We start from the raw sequence: 23,139 nt of genomic DNA, 5'->3' as shown, positions 1-23,139 counted from the left end.
AGTACATTATCACTAAACAGTTCCCACCCAGGTATGCAACTGCTGCAAACATGGAGACTGACTGATGGGAATCTACGTAATCCCAAGCCGTGTCTGTGCCGCAAGACTCAACAGTAAGAACCTCACGGAGATACAGGCTGTTTCAAACCGATCGGTTGTTTTGATGAATCCTGGGTAGACCACCCTTTGCTGATAGATCGCAATCCATCTGTCGCGGCACCCATGAGCCACTACCGACTCTTTGCGGCAGCATCTCATCTTCATGATGACCTGGATCACTATGGTCAAGGGAATCGCTCAACTTCTGCACCTCGCCTTGCCTTTGCTCTAGGCATTAGATCTATATACGAACCCGGGATTTATGCAAGCCAATGACCGTCGTATGTATTTATGAACGCAACTTGAACACCTCAGTCTACCATGCACACTATTAGACTGGATATCATGCGAGGGTCCAATCTCCTCGAAGACCAAAGGTCTCAAGCGGTTCTCTGAACGATGTCAACTGCTAGGGGAAGTCGGCGTGACACTTCGGAAGATTGACTGTTGGAATAGCGGCATTGGGTGAAGGGACAAGAATTGTTCACCGTAACTTTGACTAGAAGCTCTATGACAGGTAGGAGGAATCGTGGATTAGGGTGCAGATTCCTAGACTATAACCTCTGCTGGGTGAGTGAGTATGCCCAGACCCGACAACGCAAAAATGGTATTACAAAGGACTACATACTCCTGAGAGAAATCTCTACATAGTATAGTATAGACGTTCCGAACCATCTCTCTGTCTAATGCCTACCAGTCAGAGCGGGCCATAGATATCTTGCTACACAACGCGTCCAGCTTGGGTGTCCTTCACATCGAGGAGGAGGTGTAGAGACAATGTAAACGGTCACTTGAGACGTGACCTGGCATTGACACAAATTGTTCCAGTGACTGTGCCAGACCAAGGCATGTCTCGAACCCTTGCCGATGGAGTTACACATCTCTTACTTGGTTCGATGACTTATCCTCTCACTAGAGTAATAGCTAGAACACGATATTGTGTTGTGGAATCACAGATGATATCCATGTGATTGCCAAGAATCATATTCACCTTATTGCTCGGTGAGAGATGCTCAAGTCTTGGTGACAGGCGTATTGAACTTGGACCGAGGCGGAGCACGCATCAAAGGTATTGGGGCAGAGCCCCACAAATGCGGGTGTTTGAGAGCCGGCTATTTCACTTCGGGGCCGGAACTCCATGAACGGGGAAGGACGTCAAATCTTACATCCATGTCTCCTTGAAGTTCTTGCAGCTGTAGACTGATCTATTTCAAGTTTTGCAAGCGAAGATTTTACGCCAGAGAAAAGCCCTGGTCAAAAACTACCCTTTCGTTCTGGATTGACAAGAGATCGCTGTTCTCGGAGGCCGAGATGCGGCATCCCACGGGTTAAGACCTCTAGAATCAAGGCAGAGCTTTCTTGCGACTTATGTCGAAATTCACGTCACGCCTCTGATGCGTCTATAAGTTACGGCCATGGGATTCGGCGATTCTGCTAGCTCGACTTGGGGCTGCAGAGGTTCCGAACGCAAGGCGAGGCGTCACTTCATGATATCGAAGTTACCATGAAAGCACCGCCAAGTTCAGAGCGACGAGGAGAATGCCTCACAAGTGCAAGAGGTGGGTTATCCGACTCGACAATAAGGAGGCGGAACGCCCTCCTGGTCTGCTGTTAACAGCGTAGGAGATATTGGGAAGTGTGGCTTGGTCCGGCAAATTGAAGTGGCGGGCGTCAATGGTGTTTGCCGGCGGTTTCTGTGCCTTAAAATCATCTTCCCACGTTTGCCTCTCTCTGCCACCGTCTGGTTTTTGCTGCAGGATCTGCGTGAGGCAGATCAGCGATTTGTCCGACGCAGGGAGTTTGGGGGCAAGACAAGTCAGACCCGAGACACGGCAAGGCTGGCTGCCAGACCTGCATCCCGTGCCTTATCTTGGTTGGGTGGCTGAATAGCAAAAATTCAACATGCCACACTGCAAACTTGTCGCTTCACTGGTCGAGCAATCCCGCGACGTGTTGGACCATAGCTGATGAGGTGGTGACGCAGCTTGCATAGTCTCCATGGTAGGTGGTCGGTCCGCTTCTTTTTCGGCATGCCATAGGCACGATTGGCCGTCGACAGCTATTTGGCCACGAAGTATTCTTTAACCCCCTCCAGCGCGACCTCGTACCTGCAACTGTGGCCGAATGACACCCTCTGGATGGACAGATTCATGAAGAGGCCGTGGGCGGTGATGTGGATGCTTCGAAGTGGCTGAAGAGAACGCAGCTAATGTAGTATAGCAGCCGGGGCACCTTTCGGCAGACGATGGGGTGTGTTGCTCTAGGTTTCTTCGGGACAAGTGACTGGCAAGTCCCGGGGGGAAACGAGCGAAAGAGTCGTAAAGAGAGGGCCATCAGGTGTGGCCCGGGTCCAGGGACTACTCCTGCAGGTCCACGGGGTCTCGCTGCAGGTAAAAGTGGCCAAGAGGATGAAGGGGGTGTGAAGCCTGCAGCGACAGCAGGGCATAGCAGAAGGCAAGGGAGAAGCTGGGGTGAAGCCTGTGAAGTCAGTGTCAGAAGACGGCCCGTGTGTCGGAACGTCTTTTTTCCCGTTCCTTGAGGGCCGGGTGGGCCTTAAGTACCCAAGTACATACGTATCTGAGAATGAGATTGGGGGTCGCCCAAATTTGGATTGTGCCGTGTGTGCCTGAGGCGCAAGTTGTTCATCTGCCCCAGCGTGTCCAGGTCTGAATTGTGACCAGGATGCCATAGACAAGAATGGGTGGATGGCTTCCTCCCATTTCCCATTTGGCCCCATTCCATCTCAGTCCATCCTCACACGGCGGGATCCACGGTGGCCCATGCCTTTTTTGCCAGGCCGTGCTGGTTCCTGGTGGCTCCGTTATTATTACTGACTGATACTGGCTTTGGCGCTGTCTCTGGTTCCGCTGTCTGGGCACAGGCGCTGTTGGGCCACGGGCGTGCCTTTCTTCATCCCATGGATCATGGATGAGACGTGGAAATTGGAGGTCGGATTCCTGCTTTCCCGGCCTTCAATGCAATCAGATCGGTCACGAACACCTAACCAGAGCTTGAGACTGCTGCTTGCTGCTATAATCTGTACTCCGTACCGCAACAGTAATATCGTTCTGCAGGCCGTGGCACACACAATCGCTGCGTAGGGATAGGATCTGCTCAAGTACAACATGGTTAAGTAATACCTGCCAGTCTCATATTCGTCCCAAGTTTTGACTTTTTTGGAGAAAGGAAGCCGAGTACGCAAGCACTTTGCAGCTTGCGTGCATTGTTGACAGTACCTTATCGCACAAGCACGCGGGAATCCAGACAAGGCCAACAGTCCGGGACGGCAAAAAACTCAACTTGTTTCATTTCCTCGGGACACCTGTCAAGGTCGTGATGCAATCATCTCACGTGGACTTTCCTTGGCCTTTGGGCATGGGTGGATAGTTGACCCCTTCAAGTGTTCACATTGAATACTGTGTGCTGGATGCGAGGTAGCGGTGCTCAAACACAGCCCCAGGTTGTTTCTCCTTCCGTGCTGTCCCCGTGGCCTGGCCGGCAAACAGCTGGCACTCTACTTTGTTTCTGAGTGGAGAAGATGCCAGTTGGAAAATCATCGTAAATCGCCCAAGCGTCGGGCAGGAACAAGGGGTCCTCTCTGTGCTGTGGCTTTTGAGATGGAAAGTGATACTTGAGGTAGTCCAGCCTGACAAAGATGATGAGGCTTTTGAACAGCGGGACAGGGACTGGATAGATACAGACACTGACAGCCAGAAAGAATAAAAATAAGTAGTGCAAATCTTACCTTGTCTGTGTTGAATTTCAATGTCTGTCGTTCCTGTCCCCAATCTCCAGATGCTCCTTTTGGCGGTTTTTTTTTTCTGATGCTTCATTACGACCACCGTCCCATGACCAATCACGTCGCGCCGTTAAGGGCGACCCCGGTCTCTAATTCTCCTGCTCCATCCACCACCCTTACTCGGGATCCACCCAAACCAATCTAGCCCAACCGGGATTAGTCCACCTCAACCCCCTTTTGCTTGGAGAGGAAGGGGACAGCAACGTGCTTCTTCCCCGTCCATCATGCACCGTGGCCCAGTACTCCGTAGGCCCAACACCATCTTCCGTCCCCCATCAGGCATGCTGGTCCCCTGTATCTGCACCTCGTAGCGGCGGGCAAGCAGCACCCTCGGTTCCCAGGTTCCATCCCTTCCCAGTGGCTGTCCTCTGTAGCCGTACGTGTACTTTGTATGCGTAGTGTCCCTACCTAGGTACCTAATACTGAGCGTAGGGAGAGAGCAGGCAAGCAGAATGTAACGCGCTGCTTGAAAAGAGTGGTACGGTACGTTTTTCCTGAGGTGAACCGTAAAGGGAGCACCGACCGTCGTCAGGAAACGGGGTCACACAGCCAAATCTTTCTTGTCCCCGTTGCACCCTAAATTTCCCCTTCCCACCCCCAAAACGTACGTTCATCGAGGAACCTACTACCTACCTCACCCTACACCTCTCCTTCTCTACCTTACTTCGTAACTACCACACCACACCTTTCTCTCCCTTGAGGTTGTGATTCTTCTCTTCGGCCCCATCATCAACTTTGCCCTCGAGCATTTCGCCATCTCCTCTTTCGGTACCGAGAGGTCCAATTGTCTGTCGCCAGACTCTCACAACCACTTTTCTCCTCTTCTATCGTTCGTTACCCATCTGCGACGCTCCTTGACACGCGACTGCTTTGTAGACGTCCAGGTATGTGAATCTTCCCTCGTCTCTCTTCCCATACTTCTCCTATCGTCCAAGATTCGGCCGAGGAAACAAACCGGCCAAACAACTACTCCCTTTCTCTCCTTCACTCAGCCAGCTGGCATCATCTTGCCATTGCGCAACACCACAACCCCATCACCACTTGCGTCGTCCCATCTCCTGGGCCAGCCTTTTCCTCCTTTCCAGCAGTATTCTGCCTAACATCACAACCAAGCTAACACATCCTTTCTATTCTTTAGATCCTGATATTTTTCTTGAGACAAACATCTCCAAGACAACTCCCCCGATATTCGCAATGGGTAAGCAGCTCGAAATCTCATGATCCACGAACCAGGACCGGCAAGGCAATACGAGGATCAGACCGTAACGACCATCTGCTACGCGGGAAACTGTACACGACCATTCCCAAATAACCAGCCATTCACTCTCGCTCGACGCTCTTCTGAATATATCTTGAGTGCTTTCCCTGGCTCCCAGCACTCGATAGCATAGCCCAGCGACGTGTCGGTGGGGGACAACAGTCGGGCAAGAAACGAAAGACGGCATACCCCTTCGCATCTCGAAATTGGACAGCCCAGATCATCTTGTTCTCGCCACTGCCTTGCCGATTTGCCAAATTTCAATCTCTGGAGAAGAATCATCACTGACATGTACGCAGCTGACGAAGGTTCTCCTGCTACCTCCCCGCCGCCCTCGGCGCCCACTTCGCCCCCTGTCGAAGAGCCCTCATCTGACTCCTACCAAGCTGGCGGTGCCCCTTCGGCTCCTTCCAGTGATCTTAGGAACATTGTTCGCCGCAAGCTTACTGGCTATGTCGGCTTTGCCAACCTGCCTAACCAATGGCACCGCAAGAGTGTCCGCAAGGGCTTCAACTTCAACGTGATGGTTGTTGGTATGTTATTTTACCGTTTGCTTCCATGACGTGGAATATCCGTTAACAATGTTCAACCCAGGTGAATCTGGACTCGGAAAGTCGACCCTAGTCAACACTCTCTTCAACACTTCTCTCTACCCTCCCAAGGAGCGCAAGGGCCCTAGCTTGGACATCATCCCGAAGACGGTTACCATTCAGTCCATCAGCGCCGACATCGAGGAGGCTGGCGTCCGCCTTCGCTTGACCGTGGTCGACACCCCTGGATTCGGCGACTTCGTCAACAACGATGAGTCCTGGCGCCCGATTGTCGACAACATTGAGCAGCGTTACGACGCCTACCTCGACGCCGAGAACAAGGTCAACCGCATGAACATCGTCGACAACCGTATCCACGCCTGCGTGTTCTTTATCCAGCCCACTGGTCACTCCCTCAAGCCCCTTGACATCGAGGTCATGCGCCGCCTTCACACCAAGGTCAATTTGATTCCCGTCATCGCCAAGGCCGATACCCTGACCGACGAGGAGATTGCCAACTTCAAGTCCAGAGTAAGTAAAGTTTGTACAGTAATTCGTGTCAGCCACTAAATCCTTCCAGATCCTCTCCGACATCAAGCACCACGGTATCCAAATCTTCGAGGGCCCGCGCTACGAGCTTGACGATGAGGAGACCATCGCCGAGAACAACGAGATCATGTCAAAGGTTCCCTTCGCCGTCGTTGGTGCGACTAACGAGATCACCAACGCCGACGGCCGCAAGGTCCGCGGACGTAGCTACCCCTGGGGTGTCATCGAGGTCGACAACGAGGAGCACTGCGACTTTGTCAAGCTCCGCCAGATGCTCATTCGGACGCACATGGAGGAGCTCAAGGAGCACACCAACAACAGCCTGTACGAGAACTACCGTACCGACAAGCTCATTGGCATGGGCGTGTCGCAAGACCCCAGCGTTTTCAAGGAGGTCAACCCCGCTGTCAAGCAGGAGGAGGAGCGCGCCCTGCACGAGCAGAAGCTTGCCAAGATGGAGGCCGAGATGAAGATGGTCTTCCAGCAAAAGGTTGCCGAGAAGGAGAGCAAGCTGAAGCAGAGCGAAGAGGAGCTCTACTCCCGCCACAGAGAGATGAAGGAGCAATTGGAGCGCCAACGCATGGAGCTCGAGGAGAAGAAGCAACGAGTCGAGAGCGGCCGGCCCATCGAGAAGGAAGGCAAGCGGAAGGGCTTCTCACTCCGTTAAGATGCCTCCTTCTTTGGTCTCTTGACGCCACACGTTGCTCGCATTCTTCTTTCCACGACCCATGTCTAAGTACCAATGATGCCCATACAATACCAGCACACCGCGCCTCTTTGTCGATTCTCTTCATGTTCTTTCTTATCACCCCCTTTTTCTGGACCTCTTTTAATCACACACCCTCATCTAATCACTTAACGGAATCCCAGCATCATCAAAAGCCTTTACGAAGCAGTCACGCAGGGGGCTTGATGCAGATTAAGGAGGGAAAGACGCGAAAGGAACGAGGAGTCATTGCTTCTCTTTGTCAGCTTAGTTACAGTGCTTCGAAATGATGATTCCCTAGACCTTGTCCAAAGTGCCTACTCCTGTGAAGTGTTTCCTCTCAGCAATAGGTCTGAACTCGATTACTAGTCGTCGATTTATAGATCATGGTTCTTTTCGTGTGACTGGTGCCCCGAAAGGGATATATAGTATGATATGTCAGGGATGGATGGGCGTTGAGGCAATAAGCCCCTTACTCCATCAAAGTCTGAAATCAGTGCATAATGTAGTTGTATAATAATATGCTTGATTTCTCTTCAATTGATGATGTACATAGACGACTACGTCTACACCTTTTTACATGCAGTCCTACAAGTTTTGGGGATCCATGTCCTGTTGTACACTGCCGTCTGATCTTTCCAACGGCCATCTCCTCTACTGCACCACGACTACTACCACGCACAACGCCCATATCTTTACATACACCGCTCAGCCCCTCCTCAGGTACCAGTTGAACGCCAATTGGTTCGTCTCGTAGGTGAAGGGTGTGGGCACCTCGGCCAGACCGCGCCGTGCGACAGGGTGACGGAGGTAGACGGCGGCGCAAATGTTCTGGTTCACCTCGAGGTAGCGCGGGATGAAGGCAAAGGGCGACATGTAGCGGCGCGGCTGCCAGGGGGTCCAGTAGGGCTTAGACTCGTCAATGGGGTTCTCGGCATGCTTGCGCAGAAGCTCGGCAAAGGCGCTCTGCTCGGCCTTGCTGAGGCCGCTGAGCGCGTTGCGGACGTCCTTTGAGGAGATAAGGTCCGTGACCGCCTCGGTCTCTGCCTTTTCTTTGGCGCTCGTCGGCTTGGAGTGGTCGGCCGCTTGTTCCTGACCCTCTGCTTCCGGGGAGGCGACAGCCTCGACCTTGTTGCCCTCGAGCTTGAAGTCCTTGAGCAGGGCGGTGAGGTTGTTCATCACGCCCTCGTGGTCGAGTGTGGCGACGGCGTCGTCTGTCACGCGGCCCGAGGTGGAGAGGACGCGCTTGGCTTCGGCCATGAAGGTGCGAAGCTGGCGCTTCTTGCTGGGTTTGAGGCCGTCTTTGTCGCTGAGGAAGGTCTTGACTGAGCGGACAAGCGACTTGAGCTGCTTTTGGAGCTGCTTGGACTTTTCTTCCTCAGAGAGCTGGCTTCCCTCCTCCCCATCGGCCGCTGCTTGTGCTGCTTCGGTGGCGGCCTCGCCGCTTTCTGCGGCGGCGTCAACTTCTTCGACGGCGGCATCGACTTCGGCAGCCTCGAGTGCTGCGTCGCCAGATTCCTGTTCTGACGCGCCCTCTTTAGCCGCGGATTTGTTGGGTTTGCCGGCGTCGTTCAGGGATTGATAGTCTTTGCCAGCGAGCCAGAGTGCGTGATTGGGGGTCTTGGCCCGGCCGGTAGCGAAGAGAACATTGTCGACATCGACCTGGAACATGTCGCCGGGGTTGAGCTTGTAGGCACCGTAGCGCATCTAGAAACGGATGGATTAGGTGTCTGCCGTATACCGATGGTTGGATCTTGTGTATATGGGCTGGGAAGACATGGGATCACTCACGACTTTGCCGTTGACCTTGACGGCGCCGTGTGTGCAGAACTGTTTTGCCTGGAGCGTACTGCTGGCGAACATTGCGCGGAAGATGGCAACGTCCAGCCTCCGCTCGAGGGGGGCGAAAGCCATTTGCATGTAGGGCGTCATTTCCCGGACGGGACGGGCAAGCATCTCGGTCTGAGGATCAGCTTTGACTCTTGCAAATCTGTTGTCAGCTTCTCTCCGTTGCCTGGCTTCTTCGAGCTTAGAGAAATGGTATGCGGTTGGCGTGAGGTCCTCTGACCCCGGCTCGGCGTGCAGACCGGAACCGCGGCCGGCCGAGTGCTCTGATCCGTCGTGCTTGGCGAGGTACTCAGGCGGCATATCGACGGCGGAGAAGAGGCGGCGGGAGAAGTTGCGTGACCATTCCGCCTCCTTGACGTGGGCGCCGTGGTAGCCACGGGTCATTGACTTGGCTGTCCATTTCTGCTGGAAGAAGGTTCTCGAGGTTCGGTTTCGTTTCAACTTGAATGTGGCGAGGTTGAAAAGATTGTACTTATTCCATGACTGACGAATCTTCTATTCGAGGAGAAAAGGTGGTGATGGTTAGCTTCAGTCCATCCATAGTTGGTTTCAACGTCATGCGATGAAAGTTGCCCAGGGCGATTTCAGGGGAAAAGCAGAATGCGATTGACGCCGAGGCTCAATGGAAAAGAATGGAGGGATAGCTTACTGGCTTCGCCAAGTTATACCACCTTGGCTTTCTACCTCTCATCTTGGGCTAATTGGGGCTGGCTGGTCGCGAACTTGGAGCTGGAGGGATAGCGACAGCTTCAGGAGCACGATACGACGACGCAGAGACGGAAATTTTGGTTATGGAACGGCATGTCCCGGTTGTCGGTACGTACTCCTTCTGACCTCCTGTGAGAGCTGTCACGTCGTCACGTGCGAAGATAGGTAGGAAAATATTGCTTACCTAAGTTCGTAGTTTTTCGAGGCTTTATGAGGACTGGGGTTATCGCAGTACGTACCCAGCCTCCCGTACCTATGTCGCATTCGCAGCCACCCGTGTGGTTGATTTTTTCAATCTCCCCACCTCGACAAGTGGAGTCGAGCTGCGGGCGGTGAGCCTCAATTGCGCGCAAGCCGCCGCGGCAGAAACTGGAGCTCTCGCTCGTGCATGCGAATTCTGGTCGCAAAATCCTCACCACTGGAGAAACGGGGGACTTTTTTTTTTCTGCCATTCCCGCTTGACCAAGAACTATCGCCTTTCTCCGTTTCCTGTCTAAATTCTGAGAGGCAAGACACACTTCACGAAGAACTCTCAGCCCATAATACAGTTGTCGAATTGCATTGACTGATTTTTACAATGTAAGCTTTCTCCGGATTACTCACTTTCCCCTCTGACTCTTTGTGGTTGCCTACCTTACCCCGCCACATAATAAATACTGCCGACCTTGACTTCTTCCCGAGGCCGGCGTTGTGTTACTCACCTTTGTCGCGCAACAATCAACATCTAATTGCGATCAAGAACCTATCATTGACCACATTCTTACTTTACAGACCATCCAATACTTCCCAATTCACAACCCGACTCGCCCTACGATGAGCGCCGCCGAGGAGACCAAGCCCATCGAGGCTGTTGCCGCCGAGGCGCCCGTCACGGTCGAGGAGCCTGCACAGGTTCAGGAGACTGCTACGGCCGAGGAGAAGCCCGAGATCAAGCCCGCCGAGTCCGAGGCAAAGGAGGCCGACATCATCAAAACGACCGCCCAGATCGACCAGAAGACCCACGCCAACAATGTCAAGTTTGACCCCTCTCTCCTCAAGGAGACAGACGATCCTGTTGAGATCCGCAAGCAGGTAAGACGCCCCAATCTGAGGCGCTCCAACTGACCGATTGACTAACGTGATTGACTAAAGGTCGAGTTCTACCTGTCGGACAGCAACCTTCCCCACGACAAGTTCTTGTGGGAGCTTGTTGGAGGATTCGACAACAAGCCTATCCCCCTTAAGACCATCACCAACTTCAAGCGCATGCGCCGCTTCCAGCCCTACTCTGCTGTCGTCGCTGCGTTGAAGGAGAGCACGCAGGTCGACATTGCTGGCGAGGAGGGCGAGGAGACTATCCAGCGCAAGCAGGCTTACACCTCTGGTAACGACAAGTTCAACGCCCGCTGCGTCTACGTCAAGGGATTCGGAGATGAGGAGCCTACTACCCAATTCGACCTCGAGTCCTTCTTCCAGCAGTATGGACCCATCAACTCCGTTCGTCTCCGCCGCACCAACGAGAAGCTCTTCAAGGGCTCCGTCTTTGTCGAGTTCCCCGACGAGGAGGCGGCTCAGAAGTTCCTCGCTCTGGACCCCAAGCCCAAGTGGAAGGAACACGACCTGAAGATGATGCCCAAGATTGACTACGTGAAGGAGAAGTCCGCTCTCATCCTCGCCGGCAAGCTCGAGCCCAACACCTCCCGCCGATTCTTCGAGGGCAAGGAGGGTGATAGCCGCGGTGGCCGCGGTGGTCGCGGCAGAGGTGGCCGTGGCGGTAACTTTGGAAACGACGACTGGAAGCAGCGCCGCGACCACGACCAGAAGAACGGCTTCAGGGGTGGCAGGGGCGGACGCGGTGGACGCGGCCGTGGCCGTGGTGGTGACCGCCGTGGTGGCCGTGGTGGACGTGACAACCGAGAGAACCGTAGGGATCCCAACGAGGTCACCAACGACCGCAACGCGTATGTATCACCGCATCTGCACAAAAGAAACAGCAGTACTGACCAGTCTCACAGTGGCAAGCCTACCATCCAGGCTACGAACGGCAACGGTGAGGCCGTCGCGGAAGACAAGAACAGCAACGGCAAGCGCGGACGCGAGGAGGACGGCGCCGCCCAGCCTGAAGCGAAGAAGGTCGACACCAAGACCGACGTCGCCGCATAGGGTAATGAGATGGAAGCCCCCTCATTACACCTCGGATTCCTCTGAAACAAGATACCACTTCCAAAAGCAACTTTTATCGGACTCGATTTTTTGGCTCTCCTGCCCGTTGATAAACGAGGCACACGGTCTATGGCGTTCATGGGACTTGACTTAAGGTATTACTGGTTTAGAGGTCTGGTTGTTACGAATAGCATGAGCATGTGACCTTACTCGGCAGTGTCTCTTGTCTGCAACAATGCAACTGCAAGAATGGACCTACTCACCAGCAGATGTGCAGTTCTCTGTTGAGACACAATCTAGTTCAATCAAAATATTTCTGACCACTTTGAACAACTATTGCCTTTATCGGACCGATCTAATCAGTGAGCGCCATGCTGGGGCGATCACCTGCTCGTGCTGCGGTATAGCTTGGCCAAGACGGTAAGGTAGCTACTGCAATGCCAGCAATGCACTCTCACATCGTCTAGTTACAGCCGGAGGACTAGTTGTTTTTGAAGGGATCAACATTCTACCCTGTGCAGCTACTCAGGGTTTCCGTATCTATGCATAGGTTACGGACAATGGCCGAGACCGCAAAAATCTGAGGCGCCCGAGTATCTTCGCCGTCACAGTCCTGACGCCGAAAAGGTTGCACGCTGTGACAGCCGAAGCCGACAAGCAGGACGCGTGTGGAGATGGTTAGCTCCATCGTAAACCCATACCAGCCAACAAGAGCGGTCATCCGAACGTCAGCGACCCTGGATCGCTGCCGATTCGGCACCGTGTGCCGTGCTGGGGCCTCTCCAAGCTCCGAACCTCACCAAAGAGACGTCCAGACGAATGGATTACGGAGGCGGAGGCAAAATCCGGACTCACATCTTGTCAGCTCCTAGTCAGTTTTCTTTACGTTGCGCCCACTTAGACCACGGCGTTTGTGGTTCTCTATATCCGCTTTGAGTAACTTGACTAACTGATGCACCCAGTTTTACCTGGTTTCAATGCCAAAAAATTCTACACGCCCACCGGGAGCAAAGACAGCTGGGTCCAGGTACCCGAAAAACAAGAGAGAATGGAAGCGGCTGAGTCCATTCAGCCTTCAGACCTCGGGGATATCTGTGCCTAGTGCCGCTTCAAACGGCGTCATGGGGCACAAGGAGACGGCTCTCGCCCCCAACGCATCTCTCGGCCGTTGAGTTGAGCTGTGTGCCTGCGGTCTCTTGGGCTGCTAGTAGTCACACATATCTTATGCTGACCTGCCGACGGACGTCATTGGATAAAACGAAGCTAATAAGCATGCCCGGCAGAACGACCACCTTCCCGAAGCCGCAAGTGCGGGCACGCGCCGATGGAGAAGCGATGTGCGGCGGGCCGCCTTCTGGGGAACACGTTAGGGCGTCCCCGGTGTTAAGAGATTTTAATGCCAATGATTCATTCCTTTGCCCTCCTTTCTGATGCTGGCAGCTGTTCTGCTTTTTATTTAATTGGGGCGTGTTTCCGGTCGTCTGGAACTGGTTTGCTTCGAGTTGAGCCTCTTTGTTATTTACTTCTACACTACCTCACCTACTAATAACCACTACTGCTACTACTACTCACTTACATACGTCATTGAATCTTTCTCTCATAACAGTATTCAATCCACGCCAAGGTGACTGGCCTGGCATGCTCACAGAAGCCAGTGTAGCTATAGCATTCACATAACTTATCAAGGAGATGGCGGACTCAAGCAACTCGCCACACTCAATCCAACAAGGCTCATACGATGAGGAGGATCGATCCGCAAACCCCCAGCGCACGACGCTGAGACAGCAGGTCGAGAGGCACATCACCGCAGCGTCTGAGAAGCAAGTTGAGGAAAAGCAGACAGGCTCTTCACGGCACTCGTCATCATCAGACGACAGCGACAGCAACTCAGAACACAGCGCAAGCGTCCTCCACGGCGTACGGAGCTCGAGGTCAAGATCCCTATCGAGGACGGTGTCTGAAGTAAGAGATGGTATCGAGAACAGACGAGACTTGGAACGCGGCGAAGAACTCGATCTCGAGAAGACCCCGACGACGAGAACCGCTCGAGACCCGAACCTCGTGACATGGGATGGTCCGAACGACCCTGGAAACCCAAAGCAATGGTCCATGAAGAGGAAATGGGCCGCAGTCTTTTGCAGTAAGCTAAGTTCCTAGTCGCTAACCTAACGACTACTAACAAGTGTACAGTATCATGCTTCACACTGCTCTCGCCAGTCTCCTCATCCATGGTTGCACCCGCTCTGGAGGCCATCGGATCCGACCTCAACATCACGAGTTCCTTCGAGAAGGCCCTCGCCCTGTCCATCTTCGTTCTCGCCTACGCCGTAGGACCGCTAGCATGGGGTCCTTTGTCAGAGCTCTACGGCCGTGTCATCGTCCTCCAGCTCACGAACCTCTTCTACATGTTCTTCAACCTCGGATGCGGTCTCGCCCAGACAAAGAGCCAGATGATCGCCTTCCGCTTCCTTGCAGGCCTCGGCGGCTCAGCACCCCTAGCTATCGGTGGCGGCGTCCTAGGCGACTTATTCGAAGCTGAACAGCGTGGCAAGGCAATTAGCATCTACTCTCTCATGCCGCTCCTGGGCCCGGCCATCGGCCCCATCGCCGGCGGCTTCATCACCCAGAATACGACGTGGCGCTGGATCTTCTACAGCACCACCATCCTCACGGCCGTCATCCAGTCCATCGGCTTCTTCGTCCTGCAGGAGACCTTCGCGCCGGTGCTCCTCACGCGGAGGAAGAAGCGCCTCATCAAGGAGACGGGCAACACGGCGCTGCACACCGACTTTGACCACCCGGACCGCACCATCACGCGAACCCTCGGCATCGCCTTCACCCGGCCCTTCCGCCTTCTCGGCACGCAGCCTCTGGTCCAGTGTCTCGCCCTTTACATGATGTACCTCTACGGGCTCATGTACCTCGTGCTCTCGACCTTCCCCACCCTCTGGACGGGCGAGTACGGCGAATCCGTCGGCATCAGCGGCCTCAACTACATCTCCCTCGGTCTCGGCTTCTTCATCGGCGCGCAAACGTGTGCCCCGCTCCAGGACCGCATTTACGCCGCCCTCAAGCGCCGCTACGTTCCCGACGGCGGACCGGGACGCCCCGAGTTCCGCGTGCCGATGATGATTCCCGGCGCTGTGCTCGTGCCGATGGGTCTCATCATCTACGGCTGGACGTCGCAGTACCACACGCACTGGATCTGGCCCAATATTGGCGCGACGCTGTTCAGCGCCGGCGTGATTATCGGGTTCCAGTGCATTCAGGGCTTCCTGGTAGATACGTACACGCGGTATGCTGCTAGTGCCGTCGCGGCGGCGACGGTATTGAGAAGTTTGGCTGGGTTCGGGTTCCCCTTGTTTGCGCCGAGTTTGTACAACAAGTTGGATTATGGCTGGGGTAACACGCTGCTTGCGCTGTTGGGTGTTGTTATCGGGTGGCCTGGCCCGCTGTTGCTTTGGAAGTTTGGACCGAGGTTGAGGAAGAAGAGTCAGTACGCTGCTGGCTGAGTGATACCCATTGGAGTTGAGATATATGTAAAGCCATGTCATAGACTGATACCTGTAGCCTTTTCGATCATTGACGTACTTAATCACTTTATCCTATTGTTCATCTCGCAAGAATAATTTTATGTGATCAGTACAGGACCTCATAACCAAGCGCCTGGACGGCAAACAAATACAAGCGCTATCAATAGTAAACCTCAAGTAAGGCTGGCTTTGATGTCTATGTCTAATATTGTTTGAGCCTGCAAATCATTGCCCGCAATTGAAAAGTCCATTTGCTGCCTCTCTACTTGCTCCAAGGCAAGACTGGCTAAAATGGTGACACAACAGTTGCCGCTCAATACCTTCGCTCTGTTTCTATTGTTCCTATTCACAGCTACTACCACTATCACAACCAAAGCTTTCTACTCCTCATAATACACTTTAAAAAGCGTACGGTCATCACTGGTATCCTATTGTGTTGACCATTTTGGTGGTCTTCGGCCGAGAGCTAGGACTGGGCATCTTTCTCGACGATTATGACATTGGGAAGGATCCCATGTCTGCAAGTTGGAGCATTACAGAGGACATGGACTAGAGAGAGGCAAAGCACCAAGATATGAGAGAGATATACACAGAAACGGCCGACTTGGTGGAACCGGAGGCCGAGCCTCTTAGATGATTCAAGGTTGAAGACCGTCTGAGTTTCTCATGTATGTATGGACCTAAGGTGGATCGCGATAATCCGGCGATCCGACGATGAAAGCCGGCCATCAATTTGCGACGGGGACCCTCCGTGCCGGGCCGGGCAACGGAAGCAAGGCACAGGCTGCGCCGCTGACTCAACAAGCCGAAGATTCGAGCTCATCGACCGCACTGATCCGATTTCTGATTAGCCGAATCCATACCGGTCATTGAAATGGCGAAGAGGCTTTGAGGGCCGATAACGCAAAAAGGTATAGATCAGTCACATCTTGGGATGAGATGCTGTTGGGCTTTGGCTCTTCACTTCCAAGGTCAAGTGGGATGTGTCGGTCTTCCACTGCGGCAATTTCAGGGCAAGTTTGCCTTATAAACTATGATGACGTAGGAGTTAGTTAGCAACCCGAAGGATCGTACGACGAGTGGGTTTGAACAATGTCAAGTTTTCTGCAAGCGAAGCTTGAGACACTCGCCTTTGACCACCCGATGAAGTTGAGTATCTGGGAATCGAAATACCACAGCCAAGGGCCGATCCGGTCTAACCGAGAAGAGTTGTCGGGAGGTGGGCGGGCGCAGTCGAAAGAAAAAAGCTCTACCAAAAAGCAACGAGAGCATAGCCCATGCCATTGCAAGACTGACTCGTAAACGACCCCTTTTGCGCCCCTTTTAAGGCCCCCTTCCATGCAACTTTAGTGTACCTTCAGGGCCTATTGACAGGTTCTCGGAATGTGGGCGGCGTTCCGCGCCGCATTAGGAAAACTTCGTGCGGTTATTCCAGCAAATGCTTCACTTACACGATTAGGCTCAGGCCTGACCCAACAAACAAGCATTCAGACCCGCTTAGCAACCTGTTTTGTAGACTTCTTATAGGCGCCCTCATCCGCGCGGTTGCCAAGAAATGCTTAGCTGATGGATTTGACAGACGATCGTTCCAGGTGTATGCCTGTTAAGCCTCCATGAAGTCACTATACGGGCTTCCCGAGTCTTCCACCAGTAGTGGACTGACTGGTTCAACGGTCTTGACCGGCCACTTTGTGGGAATGGGGAGGCGATCATCGGCGACGATTAGAGGAATGATAAAAGGGTCAAGAGACTCTCGCCTCGTATCTTCATGTTTATGGTTTCTTCACTCTCACTTCGACCGTAACAAGGACTTCAAGCCAATACATTCGTTCATAAAAACTCATTGCAATTCTCGAGATGCATTCCACTCTTTCAACAGGCCTGACAGGCCTTGCCGCCTTGGCATCTGTTGTCTCCGCGTTCCCATTCAAGCTGGCAGAAACTGCAAACTGCGCAGCTGTAAGCGGTACATTCGAGATCGAGAACTATAAGCTTTATCCCGAGAATTTGGATTGGGACCCCATTCACTGCAAGCTCTATATAAGGTATGGTTGCATTGCAACTCTCCGACGTCCGATCTCGTCACATTTCGTATTCTAATCTGGTCGCTCAAACTTTAGTGCCAACTTCAACTCTACAGTCCTTGTCTACGACCCGTACAAGGCAACCTACGACATCCTCTCTTTCGACGGCATCACCGGCGTAGACCCTTACCACGTATCCGGCATTGACTATGACGCAACAACCCAGTCCATCCTTATTTCCGCCAACAGCGGAGAACCCTTTGTGACTTCCGGCTCGAACATGACCGGCGGCAACAAGGTCATCCGCTGGGATACAAACACAAACTCCGCCGCATATACGGTCGACCTGGCAGACTTCACGTCCAAGCTGGCAATCGAAAACTCAACCGGTGGAGGATACCAAGACTTTGCAGAGGACAAGGAGGGCAACACCTACGTCCCCTCAGTCTTCCACGTACCCGCCATCGCCAAGATCACCAAGGACGGCAAACTGTCGAGCTGGTACATTGGCGAGCCGAGCTCATCCAGCAAGTACATGTACCTCGGCATCATCTTCCACGAGGCCTCCAACAAGCTCGTCATCACCGCCCCCTACCTCGGCACCTTTCTCTCCTTCGACGTTGGCTCGTACAGCCCGGCGCCCACCAACGTCAGCATGACCTGGCCCACGGACGGCTCCTACACCGCCAGCGACCTCGAGTGCGACGGTCTGCTGAACCCGGCCCGCTACAACCGCGATGTCCTGCTGTGCTCTGAGAACGGGCTGCAGGCCATCACTCTGTGGGCGTCCAAGGATGGCTTCGCTTCGGTAGAGTACATTGGCAAGGTTATGGACAACTCGACGACTGATATCGCGACGTGGGGATCGCCGACTGCAACTGTGCAGATTCAGAACAGCATTTACATCTCGCACGAGTACTTCCACGATCTCAATGAGTTTGATGTCGCGGGCAACCGTTCTACATTCCCGTTTGTGGATGCCACCGCCGACTTTGACAAGTTGGTTCTGGCTGCTGGTTACAACGCCACTGACTGCTAGGAAACAGAATAAGAGAATAGTTCGTAGCTTAGAAGTGACTTAGAAGTTGAGATTTGAAGAATAAACAATACGTTGATGAAATTGGATTCTTGTGCCTATTTTCCCACCTCCAGTGTCCTTAATGAGATGTGCCCTGAACGCCTGGAACTAGATGAAGATTAAGTCGTTCCATCAGTGATCTGTATAGTGGCTCCAACAGCAACGCATCCAAGTCGCCACATTTAAGATAGTCTAAACTTGTCTCTTTCTTGACATGTTCGCAATCAGTATGTCGCACCATTTCTCAGCTTCATCTTCTCGACCAGCCGAGTGATAGAGGTCAATGAGGTTCCGTATGGCTCTCAGCGATTGGTGCTTGTCTTGTCTCTGAAAATGCTCGGCTGCATGCTCATATGCCTTGCACCCATACGCGACAGCCTCGTCAACCGAACCAGTCTGATAGCATAGCCGAGACATGACTTCGTAGTGAGAGAGCTCCAAAAGAAGCCATGGTCTCTTGGGATTACCTTTGTTGTCCTGAATCAGAGAGTGTGCGCGTGCCAGTTCTTCCTTTGCCAGCTCATATTCCTGTCCCCATGAATAGATCCCGGCCACTACCGAGAGACATTCACAGGAGCTTTGGTAATTTCCTTCTGCAAAGTGTGCTTCGCTGGCTGCGGTGTACTTGGTGAGGAGCTCGCCAAACTGGCTTATGTCTGTCTCACCCGGTTTGTCCAGAATATTTGACGTCGAGCCGAGAGCTAGTGCTACCACTCTGTTCAGGATCCCCTGTTGTCCTTTGAGAAGCTGAACACTACTGCCAGCCATCATGCCGAGGGTCGTAGCACGAAGTTCAAGCGACAGGCACCTGAATCGGCTCCATACAAGAGCAAGGGGGTGTTGAGGACCCAATATCGTCTCGTGCATCTTGTGGATGAAAGCAACAACAGGGACAGATATCGTAGGCCCAAGCTGCATGGCGCGGTAGGACAGGATGTAAAAGAGAAGCGGGTCTTGCTCTTTTATCGCGTGGCCGAGCGAATCGAGGCCATTGTTCAAGGCGCGAAAAGCAGCCTCTAGCTTGTTCGTCCCCAATAAGGTAATTGCATTATCCAGATCGGTACGCATTTCAATGACCCGTAATTGGCCGAACTCATCGTCGAATCCATGTATCATATCCTCCTCTATTGCCCACCCGCCTTCCAAACCCCCTTCAAAATAGCCCTTGAAGATCCGTAGCATTTCTTCAGGTAGCCGTACTTCAGGGGGCCCACCTATGAAAGCGGGAAGTTCAAGAGATGGCGAGGGTGTCCGGCAAATTATGTCGAGGCCTGCATTAGCGGGAGTCTTAGCGGAGGCACAAAGCTTGTGGCGCAAATCGGGACGTCTCTCCAAATAACGTGCAACTCTTTCCCAATGGACTCGCTGGTTTCGAATGTAGAACTCTGTTTTCTTTCCCATAGCTTCGCGCTCTCCTTTGAGCTGGGCTATATGCAAGGCCTCAGACTCCTTGAGCTTCTTCTCGAGCCCCCAGCTACGAAGTCGAGTCTTGTACATTCTTTCACTTCAGATATCGTTAGCTCCTTGATACGTATGCAGTGCTCTCAGGCGAAGCTCACGTGGCATGAAAGTTGTAATCACGCTCCATCATCAGCTTTACTTGCTTCAACGGCCTTCTATCATCCTGGTAGAGCTTGGTAATGATCGAACGGTGGCAGTCCCAGACTTCCTCTGTGGCGTAAGTCTTCCCTGTGACTAAGTGCGTCTCAACATCGCCCCGGGTACCCATAGCGTGGTAAACAAGTTCAGTTTAGTACATTCAATAGTACTTATGACTTTAGTGTAGCCAGTTTCTTGACAGGACCCAGTGGCTTTTGCTCGGTGCTCGGGAAGGGTATAAAGCAGGAGCAGTAGTAGAATCGCTCCCTTGGCAAAGTAAGGTCGTCTTGGCGTTATGGAAGCTACTAAGAGCTATTTAGGCGCGTCTTCGATGGCCAAGAACAAAAGGACTTCGCATATCTGATCAAAGGTGCGGTCGAAGTATAGCAGTCATCAATCATTGGGGGCACTTGACCGTTGGCCGTGTATCTGGTCACATTTGGCGCGATTCTGCATGGTGGGATTTCATCCTGGTCACTTCAAAGGTGTATCGCTCCATACCAGGCCGGACTCGGCCCGAGATGCGAACCTCCCTCGGGCCTTCCTCCACAATTTAGATGACCAGTTCTCAGACGAATGCACAATCTGAACAGAAACATTAAAACTTGTCCAATGACACTCTTGCTACCGATAGAAGCTTTTTCGTAACTGCGTATGGACTTTGCTCTTCTCCCAACTGTCATTATTTTGTTTCCTTTGATCCATGATCTCTTTTTCCTAGGAAGGGTAGGCCTCTTGACTAAATGGACGCGCACCCCTGTAACCAACATCCTCGATTTCAGGTGATGGTTCTATCACATTTCATTGGTTTAGGACAAAAAGACTTCGCATCGATAAGTGGAACTCGGATATCAACCCCGGTTATGCATGTTCATCCCAAATCCAGATCGGTCATTTATATGCTAGCCTGATTTCATCACTTAAATTACAGAAAAGAATTCTTGGACTGTAACTAGCTTCCACCAACTACAATATCTTCTAACCCTAGGAAAGGTCCTTATTTAGACTAAACACCGGCGGCTCTTGTCCGGGCTGACGTGAGAAACATTATTTGCCTTGCCGCATGCGTGATACCCTCGTTTACTGGGGGCGAAGTACCACAGCCTTCTTCTGTGTTACAGGTAATGATGCGTGTACCGCCTTATTTCCATAAATGCGCCAGCCTGCTGATCAACTATGGCGTTCTGATACGTTATGATTCAGAGAAGGATGAAATGGATGCAGGATTGAGGGTACAAAGGTTCAGCTGGGACGATCTTTACTCCTGGAAGAAGCAGTTCAGGTGCAGAACGCCTGAAAATGGCGAGCCTGATTGTGACGAGGCAAGGTTGCGGAGTATCTTTTCAGCCCCCGTCGTTTCATATGAAGTTAAGATGGATATGATTGACATTATGTAGCCTGCTGATCAGGTAATTCCCACGAATATTAACTTTATGCAGTCAAACGGTACAGGCAGCACTGGAGTTGAAGTGCTCTCTTGTGGAACGGAAGCTGACAATACTATTTGGGCCGAGCCTTGTCACCCATGCAAAGTATTACAAATAGTTGGGATCGATCTCGGCGCCGGGAATGATGGAATAGGCTTGCACATAATCCAGAGGTGCGCCCTCGTCTTGTTTTTCTGGACTTTCACTCTTTCTTGTTCTCAAATTGCTGTTATGTCACAAGCTATAACGCTCCCAAAACGAAAGTAGCCCAGCAAATATCACGCCGTCGTGCCAATGGTCTCTGCGCAGACTTATAGCACCCTTGAGGTAGATCCTCGTCGACCAGAGGCCGGACTCGAGGTACATCATGATCAAGGAGTAAATGCCTGGGATACCGAGAGTCGGTACCTTCAACGAACGTCAGACATATACAAGAAGCAAGATCAGCAAGGCTACGACCAACCCTTTCCCCAGCAACACGACGACTCAACGACCAAGTCTGGGCGGAAAGATACCATCTGTGGCCTTTCGCGGCGAGTCTTCATCATAGTGCTGGTTGCCAGCCTTGTAATACTTATTGGCGCCATCGCTGGTGGTGTTGCTGGAGGTGTGCTTAGTCGTCGGAGTACTGCTAAGAGTACTTCGCATTGCATCCTAAGTACCTCGAGACTTGCAGCAGCTAACCGAACAAGCGGGGGAATCGATCAAAGAACGGTTTTCTTCCAAGATGCTACCGGGGCACTGATCGCACGGATCCTACGGGAACCTTCAACGGAGTGGGCGACTACTAATCTTACTCTCAAGTTCCAATCCACAACCAACGCTATCAGTATTCCTCGCGGTGCTCCGATGGCAGCGGTAGCCTGCGCAGGGTACGGTTGTGGCGAAACTAGGCTATTTTACGTCGCAACCGATGGAATCATACACGACGTCAAGGAAGGCGAGAGTACTCAATGGAATTCTGACGGTTCGGTCGTTGATGCCAGGATCGGCCCTTTGCCCGGTTCACAACTTGCGGCAACGTTCACTCAACGACTACCAGACGAGACTGAGCGGAAGGATAGCAACGCCGAACGACAAAACCGGCTCATTGCATACCAAGGGCTGAATGGGAAGGTTTATGTCGCCAACGACACCAACGCATACGCCAACCCTCAGCCATTAGAATTCATGCCCAACTGGACAACGAATACCAGTCTTGCCATCATTGCACAATTTGGTGGCGCGGTGCTTGATGAAGTCAGTCTGGTAGCAAAGGGGCCGGGGACGGTAGATTCAGAGGTCAGTATGATAGAGGCCAGACTCGACTTAGAGACCAAGTCATGGGTGAAAGGTAAAGTACCCTCTGCTTAATCCATTGACATTTACTCATCAAACTATGGCTAATCTCTGACTCTGTGTCCAAAGAACCTGTCGTAATAGACAACATCCTTCAATCCCAAGATTCATCATCGTCGACGGCAGCCCCTCAATTCGCTGTCACGATGCGAAGCAACTGGTTAGACACCATCTATTTGTCTCTCAACTCTGACGGAACGATGGCTGGCCGTATCATCGGTCAGCATAATGAGACGATGAGCCAGATCACACTCGAAAAGTCTGGGGGAAATCTCGCAAAATTTTCGGCCATTGCAACAACAATGGACGGGCACCTCTACGGTATTGTTGACGATACGATACGGGAGTACTCTTTCGATACATCCGATGCGTCTATTTTACATCTCGACGGAATTGTCTATGACTGCTTGACAAACAAATCTTCCTCCCGGATTGGAAGAAACGCCCTGGCACGATAGACCGTCTTTGGAACTCAACAAAAACTTCTCTTTCGGCATTCAG

General features: G+C 52.6%; 7 protein-coding genes across 7 annotated transcripts; 5 read left to right on the top strand and 2 right to left on the bottom strand.

Moving 5' to 3' along the window:
• Positions 1-5,445: 5,445 nt before the first annotated feature.
• On the top strand, positions 5,446-6,902 carry CABS01_14407 (septin; the record flags this gene model as incomplete). Its single annotated transcript, XM_060547746.1, has 3 exons — positions 5,446-5,689; positions 5,751-6,217; positions 6,267-6,902. The coding sequence occupies 3 exons, from the start codon at positions 5,446-5,448 to the stop codon at positions 6,900-6,902; spliced, it is 1,347 nt and encodes a 448-aa protein (XP_060393255.1).
• A 747-nt stretch (positions 6,903-7,649) lies between these two features.
• Positions 7,650-9,480, bottom strand: CABS01_14406 (S4 domain-containing protein; the record flags this gene model as incomplete). The annotated part of the gene is made up of 3 exons (XM_060547745.1): positions 7,650-8,648; positions 8,733-9,284; positions 9,439-9,480. The coding sequence occupies 3 exons, from the start codon at positions 9,478-9,480 to the stop codon at positions 7,650-7,652; spliced, it is 1,593 nt and encodes a 530-aa protein (XP_060393254.1).
• An 830-nt stretch (positions 9,481-10,310) lies between these two features.
• Positions 10,311-11,639, top strand: CABS01_14405 (La domain-containing protein; the record flags this gene model as incomplete). The annotated part of the gene is made up of 3 exons (XM_060547744.1): positions 10,311-10,568; positions 10,629-11,437; positions 11,492-11,639. The coding sequence occupies 3 exons, from the start codon at positions 10,311-10,313 to the stop codon at positions 11,637-11,639; spliced, it is 1,215 nt and encodes a 404-aa protein (XP_060393253.1).
• A 1,689-nt stretch (positions 11,640-13,328) lies between these two features.
• CABS01_14404 (major facilitator superfamily transporter) lies at positions 13,329-15,151 on the top strand (the record flags this gene model as incomplete). Its single annotated transcript, XM_060547743.1, has 2 exons — positions 13,329-13,779; positions 13,830-15,151. The coding sequence occupies 2 exons, from the start codon at positions 13,329-13,331 to the stop codon at positions 15,149-15,151; spliced, it is 1,773 nt and encodes a 590-aa protein (XP_060393252.1).
• A 1,878-nt stretch (positions 15,152-17,029) lies between these two features.
• On the top strand, positions 17,030-18,235 carry CABS01_14403 (uncharacterized protein; the record flags this gene model as incomplete). The annotated part of the gene is made up of 2 exons (XM_060547742.1): positions 17,030-17,217; positions 17,293-18,235. The coding sequence occupies 2 exons, from the start codon at positions 17,030-17,032 to the stop codon at positions 18,233-18,235; spliced, it is 1,131 nt and encodes a 376-aa protein (XP_060393251.1).
• A 231-nt stretch (positions 18,236-18,466) lies between these two features.
• CABS01_14402 (uncharacterized protein) lies at positions 18,467-20,003 on the bottom strand (the record flags this gene model as incomplete). Its single annotated transcript, XM_060547741.1, has 2 exons — positions 18,467-19,778; positions 19,834-20,003. 2 exons carry the CDS (start codon positions 20,001-20,003, stop codon positions 18,467-18,469), a joined length of 1,482 nt encoding a protein of 493 aa, XP_060393250.1.
• Positions 20,004-21,594: 1,591 nt separating this feature from the next.
• Positions 21,595-23,096, top strand: CABS01_14401 (uncharacterized protein; the record flags this gene model as incomplete). The annotated part of the gene is made up of 2 exons (XM_060547740.1): positions 21,595-22,633; positions 22,708-23,096. The coding sequence occupies 2 exons, from the start codon at positions 21,595-21,597 to the stop codon at positions 23,094-23,096; spliced, it is 1,428 nt and encodes a 475-aa protein (XP_060393249.1).
• Between the last annotated feature and the right edge of the window lie 43 nt (positions 23,097-23,139).

This window comes from Colletotrichum abscissum (genome assembly GCF_030869225.1).
Source record: "Colletotrichum abscissum strain IMI 504890 chromosome Unknown Scaffold_54.1, whole genome shotgun sequence".
Lineage (NCBI taxonomy): Eukaryota > Fungi > Ascomycota > Sordariomycetes > Glomerellales > Glomerellaceae > Colletotrichum > Colletotrichum abscissum.
Note: the sequence above shows the minus strand (reverse complement) of the source record. Positions and strands in the feature narration are given on the sequence as shown.